The 13,554-nt window shown below is 41.4% G+C and overlaps 1 protein-coding gene across 13 annotated transcripts in view; it reads left to right on the top strand.

The window, feature by feature from the left end:
• abi2a (abl-interactor 2a) overlaps window positions 1–13,554 on the top strand; it is a 163,290-nt gene that overhangs the window by 130,670 nt on the left and 19,066 nt on the right. For 7 of the 13 annotated variants that reach the window (XM_073046692.1, XM_073046695.1, XM_073046696.1 and 4 more), the window contains one exon: window positions 12,486–12,713. The exons of the other annotated variants lie outside the window; for them this stretch is intronic. In XM_073046692.1, the coding sequence (XP_072902793.1) occupies window positions 12,486–12,713 (228 nt within the window). The remainder of the gene's footprint in view (window positions 1–12,485; window positions 12,714–13,554) is intronic. 13 annotated transcript variants of the gene reach the window in all.

Below are 13,554 nucleotides of genomic sequence, written 5' to 3'. Positions count from 1 at the left end.
CCTCCAACCTGATGGCATGAGTATCAATTTCTACTTATGGTAATTTTTTCCCTTCCTGCTCCCCTCTTCCTCTATTCCTCACTCTGGCCTTTTACCTCTTTTCACCTGCCTATCACTTACTGCTAGATCCCCTTTTCCTTCTCTTTTTCTTAGAGTCTTCTTTCCTCTTCTATCAGATTACTTTTTCTCCAGCCCTTGATCTTTTCCACCTACCTGGCTTTACCTATCACCTTCCAACTAGCCTCCTTCCCTTCCCCCCACCTTTTTATTCTGGCATCTTCCCCTTTCCTTTCCAGTCCTGAAGGAAGGTCATTGCTTGAAACATTGACTGTGTATTGATTTACATAGATGCTGCTTGATCCAGTGGGCCAACCATTGATAATAGCCTCTACTTTACTAAGAACTGCGTGAAGACCCTCTTCGTCAAGATGCTACTCCTTCATGGTAGAATTGAGAACCTTCCTTACAGACCTGATCAATCTCTCTCATGCTTCCCCATGATGTGAGCCAGCCGTTTGGGGGGGGGTTAAAAATCCATTTAATTTCTCTCTGATGAAGTACGTCATTGATCTGTGAATTTTTCCACCTCTCTTAACGCACACGCAATTTCAGCAAGAAGTTGGACTCATGAGAGTGCAGTTCACAAGCTTGTTCTGGTCTTGATATAAAGCATCAAAATGCATTTAAAAAAGGAATCTGTGCCCAAAGAAGATGCCACTTCAATATGAATAGGTCATATAGCTAGACAGGTAAATATAACCCCATATGTCTTCATCATACTCCTGCTTTTCAACTTCATAGGTCCAAAGTAGTCCATGTGTGGACGAAACACATTCTGGAGCTGCGTGCAACTGTGTATAAACAACACACTAAGACAGGATTCTTCATATAGCTGTACTAGCATTGGGCATCCGAGATTTTTGGCACAACCTGGATAACGTGGTTACAGCCACTATTCCCCACTCCTTGATGTACATTCCTCAGAATGAGATCTGAAATATAAAGATTCTTCACCAGTATAGCAGCATGTTCAGTCTCTTCAGGCTTGGCCACCCTCCTAAACTGACCACCAATTCTCAAGATGCCATCTTCAAGTACTAGATTAAGCTTGAAAATATGACTGTTGCTTTTCACATTTTCTTTCCCTTTGCAAACTCGAGAATTCATCTTGAAATCTTTCTTTGACATAAACTAAAAATCTCCAATTCAGCCTTTCTGAACTCCTCCAATGAGAGACGATCTTGGCCAACCTGACCTTCAGCCATCTCCATCTCTCTCCAAAGAATACCTTTGTTGTTCTTCATCCAAGTCAGACTGAGAGTAAACAATATTCAATTGCTTCTCTTCCAACTAAAATAAGACAAGGTTCTTAAATCTAAGAATACAGGCAACTGTCTTCCTTAAACAGGTCCAAGATGAGAAGTGATGAATTATATGTATTACTGCAGCCAACTCCTCTTCAATATGCATGATGTACATTGTAGAAATCTCCTTGGCTTCTGGATCATCTAGCAGTTCTTTAGAACAATCATAATTCAGAGGCCATTCACTTTCAGGCTGAAGAAGATATTGAGGTCCTGACACCCGAGTCTTATTCTTCTGAAAAGCCTTCACCTTCAACTCTCTTAAGACCATGTCTGCTATGTTGCTTGAAATATTCACATGCCTCCATTGAGATGCCTGTGAGACTTGGAAGTTTCATTCTTGACATACTTTTGCACAGAACTACTATCAGCACAAAATGAGTCCTGAAGCTGCATGTGCAACTCCTTCTCCCAAAATGTGTCCATACAACTTACTATTGTAGCAGCAATGAGCTCCATGTGAAGGGTGGAAACCGACTTCAACAAGCTGCCATAGATTTTCCCATGCCAGAAGCACTTAAGCTAAAAGGCAGAAAGGAAATTATAGACCAGTTAGCCTGACCTCAGTGGTTGACAAGATGTTAGAGTCAATCATTAAGCATGGGTTCTGAAGAAGTTGCTGACACAGGACAAGATAGGACAAAGTCAGCATAGTTTCCTTAAGGGAAAATCTTGCCTGACGAACCTATTGGAATTCTTTGGGGAGATTACATGTAGGATAGATAAAGGGGATGCAGTGGATGTTGTATATTTAGACTTTCAGAAGGCCTTTGACAAGGTGCCACATGTGAGGCTGCTTACCAAGTTAAGAGCCCATGGTATTACAGGAAAGGTACCAGCATGATTAGAGCATTGGCTAATTCATAGGGGACAGCAAGATGGAATAAAAGGATCCTTTTCTGGTTGGCCTCCAGTGAGTAGTGGTGTTCCGCAGGGGTCGGTGTTGGGACCACTTCTTTTTATTCTCTATATCAGTGATTTTAGATGATGGAATAGATGGCTTTGTTGGCAAGTTTGCAGAGATATGAAGATTGGTGGAGGTGCAGATAGTGTTGAGAAAACAGGTAGGTTGCAGAAAGACTTGGACAGATTAGGAGAATGGGAAAGAGCGGCAAATGAAATAGAATGTTGAAAAATGCATGGTCATGCACTTAAGTAATAGAAATAAATGTGCAGACTACTTTCTAAACAGGGAGAAAATCCAAAAATCTGTGATACAAAGGGATTTGGAAGTCCTTGTTAACTTGTAGGTAGAATCAGTGGTGAGGAAGGCAAATGCAATGTTAGTATTCATTTCAAGAGGTTTAGAATATAAGAGGAAAGATGTGATGCTGAATCTTTATAAGGCACTGGTGAGGCCTCACCTTGAGTTTTTGTTTCTTCATTTAAGAAAAAATGTGCTGGCACTGGAGAGGGTTCAGAGGAAGTTCACAAGGAACAATGAAAGGGTTACCATACACGGAACATGTGATAGCTCCGCGTCTGTATTCGCTGGAATTTGTAAGGATGGGGGGGTGGATCTCATTGAAACCTTTTGAATGTTGAAAGGCCTAGGCAGAGTAGATATGGAAAGGATGTTTCCCATGGTGGCAGAGTCAAGGACAGGAGGGCACAGTCTCAGGATAGAGGGCCGTCCTTTTAAAACAGAGGAATTTCTTTAGCCAGAGGGTGGTGAATTTGTGGAATTTATTTCCACAGGTGGCTGTGGAGGCCAGGTCATTGGGGGTACTTAAGGCAGAGCTTGATAGTTTCTTGATTGGGCATGGCATCAAAGGTTATGGGGAGAAGGCTGAGAAGCGGGGCTAAGGAGGGGAAGAAGGATCAGCCATGATTAAATGGTGGAGCAGACTTGATGGGCCAAATGGCCTAGTTCTGTTCCTACGTCTTATGCACCTGCGAACACATGTCATGCAACAAAAGGTAGGTCATTACTCCGTAGCCATCTTCACTTGGGTCTGGAAAATGGTGTAACTGGGCAGCAGTAACTTCAAAATTCAAGGGTTTCAAACATCTAACTACCTTGAAGTCTTTCAGTTGGCGAAGTTCGTCCAGCCAACTTGTCCACTCATGAGCAACTGACGTTGGTATAGCATCATCCCAACTAAACCCTTTCTTGCATAGGTCTTGTAGGATCTTCTTAGCAGATAACTCCACTCAACCCAAGATTCCTAAAGGGTCATAGATGGAGCTAACAGTGGAGAAGATCCCCATTCTGGTAAGCGGTCTTGCATCTGATCTTAAACTTGAAAGTATCAGATTGAATACACCATTGCACACCTAGTACTCTCTCCACCAAAGGAATTTCTTGATTTTAATCCAATCCTTCATTGTCTTTGTTCTTCTGGTATTACAGATACCACGCTATGTCTGTTGCTTATCCAGATAAGAGTGTCGAAAACTGCCTTTAGCACAAATACACGGTCACGATAGAGAGACACCAGGCAGTCATCAACATAAAAGCAATGCAAAACCTTATCCACTGTCTCACGGCTGAATTGTTCTTCATTGTCTTCTGCACACTTCCTCAGAGCAAAACTCAGTGAGGTACCACCCTACTAAAGTCCACTCTGTTTTGGCTAGGGTCATCATCAGGCCACCAAAGAAACCTGAGAAGGTCTACATTTCTCACTGGCACCTTAACCTGATGAAACATTGATTCATTATCTGTCATAATCATCACTGGTTCTTTTCCGAATCTGCTTATGACTCTAATCAATGACCTAGTAAGATCAGGCCCCTGTAAAAGCTGAGCATTGAATGATATTCCCTGAAAAGTCGCTCCGCAGTCAAAACACACAAGGTTTCCTTTTTCTGGAGTGATAAGCACCATGATGTGGAATATACCAGACATTCCCATCACTTTGATCCTCTGCTGGCGCTCTTTTGGCAGAAACTTTGGAGATGACGTTCTTCATGAACGCTGCATAGTCAGTGTGAAATGACAAATCCTTCTTGAAACTCTTCCTTAGATTCAGAGCACACTGCTCAGCAACCTTCCTGTTCTTAGGCATGTTAACATCCTTCTTTCTCAGCGATAAACTGATCTGGTAATAACCATCCACCAGTTTTGCAGATGCAGCCACCAGCTCAATGAACTTGTGATCTTCTCTTGACCTCCTGTCTGCATTCAGGGAAATTAGTCTTGAATTGCTGCTGCCAAAAACTCATCCAAGTTGAAAACTGAAATCCTGTTAACTGTTAGCTCTGGTGATCGCTGTCTCCTCCATCACCATGGGCTCCTTTCAGTGGTCCAATAACAGTCCAATCCAACTTCGTTCTGATTGCATAGGGTCCCTCATTAACATAGTCGTCCCTATCAGCAGCTTAATTTCAGACAAATAAATATGCTTCAGATGAGACTATTCCTGAAGATCTTCTCTTGACCCATGGTGCGTAAGAAAACGCGTGTCCTTTTTCCTGTGAAGTTGAGCTTGTTCATGAGGCTCACTGTAGAACACTGCTGTACTTATTTATCTAGGAAAATATAAGGCCACTGTCTTGCTAACCTTCTTTGACTTTACCTGAATGGGAATTATAGGAAGTTTACAGTCATGATCGCTAGCCCTCATAAGGCTGTTAGATACCAGGGCATTAATTGCTGTTCTGTTTGATTCTTCCACATCTTGTTTCAAATCTGAACCCTCTTCATCAGAGTGAGTGTGAAGTATGCTGGGATGCTTGCCATGGCATACCTTGCATGTAAGAAGTTTCCAGCAATGCTTGCTGATGTGTCCCATACACTAGTAACCAAAGCTGACACCATGTTCTTTTCGGATGGCAATCTTCTCATTTAAATCATTTTCTCGAGCTGAGTGCAAAGTATGTTCATCCTGGCAGAACACAGATCCTTTTAGCTGATGAGACCCATTTCCCTTTCATTAGTTCCAGACTCAGTTTTAGCTTTACTTTTCACAGTAGCCACAGTAGTGGCAAAGCTGCTTCCTTTAGCCTTAGAACAAATTTGTGACATAATTTTGTTCACACCATTGCTTATTGCAGGTGATGTGGTGTCCTATATATTTCCATACATTGGGTGTTAGAAATCCTCACTTGTTTTTCAATTAACCCAACAAGGTCGATGAAAGTAGCCTCTCAGTAATGATTATCTAGTAGATCACAGGCCACACATCTCCATTTATCTCCAAGCACAAAAGGCAACTTGTTTACAACAATCGATATATTAATAGACAAGTCCAACTCATGCATATACATGCAATTTCCCATTGCATTACAACAGCGACTAAGAAAAAGACGGTAGTCTTGAAGAGCTCTGTTTTCTTCAGATTTGATAAGTGGCTGAGAAAGAGCCTTTCCTATGTAGGCTGACGGCATTTTCTGCTCATTAACAAAATGTTCCTGTAGTAAAGCTTTGGCCTTTAGGTATCCTTGTGCCAGGTTGGCTTGCTGGCAACATTTGACAAACTCTCCAGGGTGACCTCCAGCGAACTGTTCAAGGAAGTGACTGTTGCCTTAATCACCTACCTTGTCTCCAACACTATTCTTAAAAGCACTCATGAGTGCATGATACTGCAATGGATCACCATCGAAGATTTGAATCTCTGTTGGGCAGTGATGCAATGTCTTGTTGTTTCCCCACTAAGGTTGCTATTTCCTTTTAGTAGGTACATTCATTGTGAGAGAAATGTATACAATTTCTCTGAAATTCTTTTTCGTCGCAAACATCCACAAAAACAGAGGAGTGCTGAAAGAATGAATGACAGTTAAATGTTAGAACACTCCACTCCCACTCCCCTTCCCATGCACAAGCAACAACAAGGTAACAATCCCCTCCCCACCCCCGCCAGCCAAATAGCATCACTGCTCTCCACTGAGCACTCAAACGTGCAGCAAAGCATCAATAAAGACACAGACTTGCAGTACCCCAAAGACTACTCATTCACCCAGTAATTCGACATACCACAGGCGCTCTCTCTCACTAATAAGGGGAAAAGAGCTGTCCCCATTTCGCAGCAAGACTGGAGACATAACAAACAGCTCGCTGATTTACGATGTTAAAAGTCTGTTGTGTCGCTTTTTCCAAGCTCTGCGCCCAGAGAGTCGGCAGCTCTCTGGACTCACAACCCCAACGGCTAATCCGCTGCTCCCGATGTTCCGTGTCCTCTCACAATGCCTCAGTCGGGGGCACTGGCCTAGAATCAGCATCTCTCCACGGCCACAAAAATCCAGTACCCTGAAGGCACACTAGTCTTCCAGGCCGCGTCCTTGGGATATCAAAAAGCGGCTGGTCGTGAGGTCCTGAGAGTGGGTCCTGTTCCTGCTATGAACTGAAGTCAGAGTCTAACTCCAGGTCAGGGTCTTCAAAAGAACCTTGAAAAGGAAGACAAAGAAATAGCAAAGGTAGAAATAAAACCGTTTCCGAGATGCAAGCAAAGGAGTTGCCGTTTAGTTCCATTAATTATTTTGCTCCAGTCCTTATCATCTCCATTGCCAAATTTAGACTTCTGCCATCCGAAAGATGTTGTTTTTCAAGTGCGCAAACCAGACCAAACAAACAACTTTCAATTCAAACGTCAGCAATGGAAATATTTCAGCATTTCAAGAGAACCAAATAACAAACTTCTAAGCAAACACTACAGCATAGAGCATACAGTCAGCAATGACCATTCCAAAACACTGCTCCAACACCAACACACATCATGAATCAACAGAATGTTGTTGCTGTCACAAGCTGCTCCTAGCTTATCAATGTTGCTTTTAATTTCGCTGACACGTCCGAATGCTGATGTTCGTTCAGTATAACTGTTAATCCTTTCTCCTTTGACAAAATGCTGTGGCTACATGAACAAACCAATGTTGCTATTAGAGACCAAACACGGGGAGTTAAACTATGCTACATGCCTTCATATCCAGTAAACTGTTCAAAGTCAAAGAAATGTATTAGATCCTTTATATAGCAAAACAAACAATCTTGAAGTGATAAAACTAGTGAAATTAAGCAGATTTAAGTATTTTAAATATAATTAAGCAATCAACAAAAAGATAGCACACCCAGCAATCTCTGAATCTTAATTGCCCTAACCAAAATTAAAGACGAAGTATGAATATGTAACTAAATTCTTCGGTTTTACCACACCCCCACCCACATGACTAACTGTCATAATAAACATGCAACACAGACTACAATGCAGACAGAAAACAGATACATGGCTCCTACAAGGGAGATAGACTTTTAATACCTCTTCTGCCAAGGGGAGAATAATAAATCTCAAGAAACAATTCCAGTAATAAGGTTTTTCCTGGGATTTTACCACCTGGAAAGTTGGTTCTTAGTGTTCTTATGAATCTCTATGAAAAGCAATTATTTTTTATTTATGTTTCAGGCAGTTAGATTCTACAGCTGAAGTATGTGTAACCTTGATAATGAAGAGCTATCTTTTAAGTGTTTTTAATCTTTTTCTTGTACCTAAAGTAGTTCTCTCTTATTTGGGAGTATGACTTCCACAAGCCTCCATACTGTACTTGTCCTAGATCTTCAGACATGAGATATAAGTAGGCCATCCATTGATAGTTGACCACCATTGTGCGTTAACCCACAACATATTTAAGCCCTCCAAAATCACAGAATGCTAAGGCCAATTGTTTGTGCCTCATTTGCCACCAAGTTACTGATACAATTCTTGAGGGAAGACTAGTGCTTTAGTAGCTCCTTGGTGAAAAAATGACAAAGTTGAACTACATTGTCATTCAGCACACCAATGTGCATGTATACATTTTGTTGTATTCTCCTTCTCTGTCTTCTCCACTTCACTTCTTTCCTCTTGGCTCCCATCCCATTTCATTTAAAGAGAACAGGAAATAATATTTTGGAACCAGCTGCAAGTAATGCAGCTGATTCCCTGATCATCACTCTGCCAGTAATCTTCATTCCATGTCCCTGGATACCAATGTATCACCAGCAACTTTCCATCAACTGTCCCTCCTGCTCCATTCTTTCCATAAAAAAATAGAAGAATTTTTTTCAAGCCAGAAGTGTTTTAGTGGTTATAAGTATACTTAATTATCTTCTTTCATGTTTGTAGATTAACATTAGCAGAAAACAAGGACATCTTTCATTGTGTTGAGTTGCATTTCTGTGTTAAATGGGATTGACTCAAAGAAAGTCTGGCATATTTGAGCTGAGCATCCATGAGACATTGGAATATTTCGGAGCTGCAGAATTGTATTTCACTGTAATCTGCAACTGTATGGTCTGGCTTTGCTCTTGTTCTATCATTACTGCCAAGCTTGTGACCCATTCCTAGTTTGAAGAAGTGTGTGGAAAGACATAAAAAAACAAAGTGCTAACCAGCCGTACTGGGCACATCAGGCAGTATGTTTGGAGAGAGCATGCCAGAGTCAATGTGTAGATTAATTATCTTGAGGTGGAAACATGAAAGGTCACTAACCTAACATGTTAACTCTGTTTATCTCTCTCCATAGGTACTGTCTGAGTATCAGCAACATTTGTTGTTCTTACTTCAGCATCTGAATTATTCTGTTTTTATACAGGATAATTTGCCAGGAGCAGCATCAGAGTATCTGAAAATGAGCTATCATCCTGGCAAAACTGTAACTTAGTGGTCTAAACAGGAAAGGTAACATACTTAGTCAGAGCTAAGCAGTCCACAGCCAATGGATCAGATAAAGGTTCTCCAGTATGATCACAATCTGCCGTGATTGGTGGTGGTAATTAAATAGCTCGTGACGAGGTGACTGAACCCAAACACATGACTACCAAAGATAAGGTTGAAACATTAGTCCCATTTTTATAAATGCATTAATAATTTGGGTATGCCCAAAGATACCCACAGTTACCAAGTCAGCCACCAGCCAATTTGCTTCTTTCTATTTCAAGGAAAAAATGGCTAAGAGCACACCACTATGGTGGTGTATTCTGGTTGTTGCTGAAACCATGCCGTGGATCTTCAGACATGAGATATAGGTGGGCCACACATTGAAAGTTGAGCACCATCATGTTCTTAACTCACTACAGATTTTTGCCCTCCATCATCAGAGGATGCTAAAGCCAGTTGTTTGTGCCTCGTTTGCTACTGATGTACTGATCCAGTACTTGTCAAAAGACCAGTACTTTACCAACTCCTTGGTGAGAAAATGGCCTTGGCATTCTTCCAGCCAAGCAATTGTGTCAAAACAATTGCCCAGTAATGTAGGAAATATCCTTTCCAAAAAGCAAGGCAAATCCAACTGGCTAATTATTGCCCTACAAGTCTACTGTCAGTGGAGTGATGGAAGGTATACTAAATAGTTCTGTTAAGCAATACATACTCACCAGTGGCCCATTTACTGATGAGTTTGGGTTTTATTATATCACTTGGCTCCACACCTCATCAGAGCTTTAACTCAAATATTCAAAAGAAAGTAGAGTCTACTTGTCCACTGATCAGGACAGCATTTGACTGAGGCATCACAAAGTTTGGATAAAACTAGTCATTGACAATTGGGGGAGGGGGGAGAAAGCTCACCAATAGCTGGAGTCGTGCTTCAGACAGAGAAAGATGGTGTGGTTATTGGAGGATAGTCAGCCCAGCCTTGTGGTGTCACTGCAGAAGGTGCTTAGGACACTGGCCTAGATCACCATCAGATGCTTCTTCAATGACCTACCTGCCATCATAAGATTAGTTTTCTTATTTATGATAGAAGTTCTATTTGCATCTCCTCAGATGTTAAAGCAGCTGTGTATAGCAAGAGCTGGTCACCATTCAGGGATGAGCTGCTAAACAGTAAGAAACATTCCATGGCATTTGTGTGGCAGAAATAACCATCAACAAGAGTGTCTGCCACTCAATTGCATAACAGCCTTCAAGTTCCCTCTCATTAATGTTGTGGGAATTATCAATGATTGCTGGAGCATGTCAGAGAGCAGATAATCTGGGGTAAGTGGTTTATCTATTAATTCCATACAGGCACAAATAGGAATATGATGAAATACTTTGTGTGTTTGCTTGATATGTGCAGCTGTATCAGGACACAGTTATAGTGCACCAAGAGTGACTGCAGGAGTTTATGGAGGTCAATCATCATCACCTTAGTCATAGGGAGATATAGCATGCAAACAGGCCTTCAGCCCACAGTCACAGAGCACCCATTTACTTTGATCCTTCCCCTACCCATTTTATCTTCTTCCATGTTCCCAGCAGCAGTGCCATTATGACAATGACATTATTAAATTCTAAGAATAGAGTTGTATGTAGCAGTATTATTGCAGGAACAAGCCATCCATTTTCTCTTGCTGGTGAATTGGATGTTAGATGAAAATATGTTGTCAGACTTCAGCATAAGACAAAATTACCAATCTCACTAAGTCCCTATTTCATTCTGAAATCCCTTTCTTACCAGGCGTCTAGAGATGCAGATCATTAGCCCCTTGCTAACAGCCACTGAACTCAGTGGTGATAAAATCACCTTTCTCAGACTCCATCTGTCTGGGGTCGATATGACTTGGGTCTCTCCAAACACGGGAAGCTGAGATGTCTCACCCACCTGAACCTTGATCTGTGCAAATACTGTGTAACTACCACCCCCATGCAATTGCCCATCGGCAAGCAATAACAGACCGTACACTGCATACAATTATAAAGAAAGTATATTTTCAATGTCAGATTAATTGAACAGTTAGTAGGAAGACGAAAAGAAAAAAATTTAAAAGAGCCCATTACAATTAACCCAGTCCAAATATGCACATAAGTTGGAACTCATCTTGAAGTTGTCTTTAGCTTGGACGCTTGACCCACGGTTTATGTGAAAGCCTGTACCACCTTCCAAATGTCGCTCGTAATCCACCTCGATCAAACAGGCGTATTGGTCCTTTCTTCTTGAAGCTATTCATCTCCACCAAGCACCTTGTGGAACAGGGATGACATCCTCAGCTATTTTCCCTCCTGCCAAAAAGACCTTGACCCGTGTCAATGTCCATCACAAAAACCTCTGCCAAACATTCTCTAGAATCTCCTAGTTCCATCATCTGATTGACTGACAAAACATTCCTAAATTGAACAACATAGCCCCTTATCTTTCGCTCAAACCCAAACATGCCCTAAGCAGAACAGACTGCTCTTACAGAACTGATAAAATGAAATACTTAACAGCATAACAGTAAAAAATCTTAACCAGGGCATTACATCTCCAATATATAAACCAATGGTAGGACGAATCTCACTCTTCCTCCTCTCATCCCCCCCCCCCCCCCACCCCAACGGTCCTTATAAATATGTTGACCAAATTGGTGTATTTCTGAAGCCATTGAGAAATCTTGATGCCATCGTCAAAAGGATATTGTCGCACTTGTGCTGTTGGCCACATACAATTGATTTACAGAATTACATTGGAAATGGTAAGGGAAGTGGATTGTGGTGGAATGCCTTTATCTTTTCTTTAAAAATGCCTCCATCGTTGCAATCCTTAATGGTGGTAATTCAAATATTTGTCCATTTGGTGAAAACCATACAGAAGACTATTTTTTAACACTTTTCCAGAACTACCTCCTGTCTGTACCTGATTTGGGTTCTGCTCAGGGAAGTGTTGGTGATGTGCTGGCACTAATTATCCCTGCCAACTTTGCAAGGGTAATTCTGTTGGCCGTTGCCTCTTCTAAAGCAGGTAGATGAGGTTATCACTTCAATTCACAATCAACTGACACCATCCTCCACTTGAAAGTGAGTGCTGAGTTTGGCTGAAAGGATCATAATTGTTGTAAAGGCCCATTGGAAGAATCTGCAGCCAAAGCTCACAAGTGCTATTGTTTGCCTTCAAAGAAACCCATTTGGGTGATATACGTGAAAGCAGTAGCTTTTGAGGAAGAATTTGGCAGTGTTAGAAGGGCAAATCAAGATGTGGCAAGCAACTTTTATATCAACTGTTGAATATGTTTACAGTTCAAAGCAGGTAACCTCCTTGGATGAGCCTCTGTTGGCAATATAACTTCACGATATCTGATGAGTGAATTTCCACTCAGTTTGTGATAATCTTTTTTTGGAGCATTGTTTTGTAATGTTATTGGTTTGATTCTTGCATGATTGGAACTTTTAACTAACTGCTCAACAAGCTTATTTATCCCAGCTAATGTTCTCCTTTGTGTTAATCCTCCTTTTATACCCCTCCAAGGCTCTGCTGGTACCCCTCCACCACCTACCACCTCTAATCTTACTTCAGTCCCAGTTCCTGCTGCTCCTGCCTCTGCTGCAGTACCTGCTTCAACTCAAGGTCCTGTTCCCTCTGCAACCCCTGCCCATGTTCCAATACTGACCCCAGAATCCATATCAGGAGCTCAGCCCTTTGCTGATGGCTTCATCTCACCATCTCTCCCTGCTGTCTCTTCTGCTTCTACTGCAGGTGAGTCTGTCTTTCTCATTCTCTGGCTCTGTCAACGCAGTTGTTTCTCAGGCAGTGTTGTAGTAAAATCTACACCTAACCAATCTAAATTGGTTTAAAACATCAATGCAGCACATTCATTGTAATTAAGATTGGTAGAAATAAAAACTAATGTATTTCATACTTCAAAGAAAAAAGGAATTCTGACAGCAGTCAGAAAGAATAAGTAGATTTCATTTAAACTGTTCTACTAAATAATTCTTCTGAGGAGTATGATCCCAGGAAGTGTCCAGCTGAGAATGTGTTTGTGCTTCTACAACAGATATGAGTCATGATGGAAATGAAACAAAGGGAGCTCGAATTGCTGCTCAAATCTTCCACATATTCAGCAGCAAAGCAAAAAACCAAAAAACAAATTGCTGGACAAACTCAATGGACCAAATAACATTTACTATCCCTCTGTACTTTCATTCTGAAATCCATGCAAATAGAACATATAGCTCAGGATACAGGCTATTCAGCCTGCCATGTTGTGCCGAACTACTTAAGCTAATGATGCCTAATTAAACTAATCCTTTCTGCCTGCACATGGTCCAAATCGCTCTGTTTTCTGCATATTCATGTGCCTCTCTAAATGCCGTCTGCCTCAACCACCACACCTATCAGCAAGTTCCAGGCACCCATCTGTCTCTGTTTCGAAAAGAACTTGCCTGTACATCTCCTTTGTTCCTTCCTCAAATCGTTTTTAAATGTATTCCTTCTAGTATCAGACATTTCAACCCTGGGGATAAAGATACTGACTATCTGCTCTATCTAAGTCTCTCATAATTTTATGAACTTGTATCGGGTCTTCCCTCAGCCT

Source organism: Hemitrygon akajei, chromosome 5 (genome assembly GCF_048418815.1).
Source record: "Hemitrygon akajei chromosome 5, sHemAka1.3, whole genome shotgun sequence".
Classification (NCBI taxonomy): domain Eukaryota; kingdom Metazoa; phylum Chordata; class Chondrichthyes; order Myliobatiformes; family Dasyatidae; genus Hemitrygon; species Hemitrygon akajei.
This window is presented reverse-complemented; position numbering and strand designations above follow the sequence as displayed.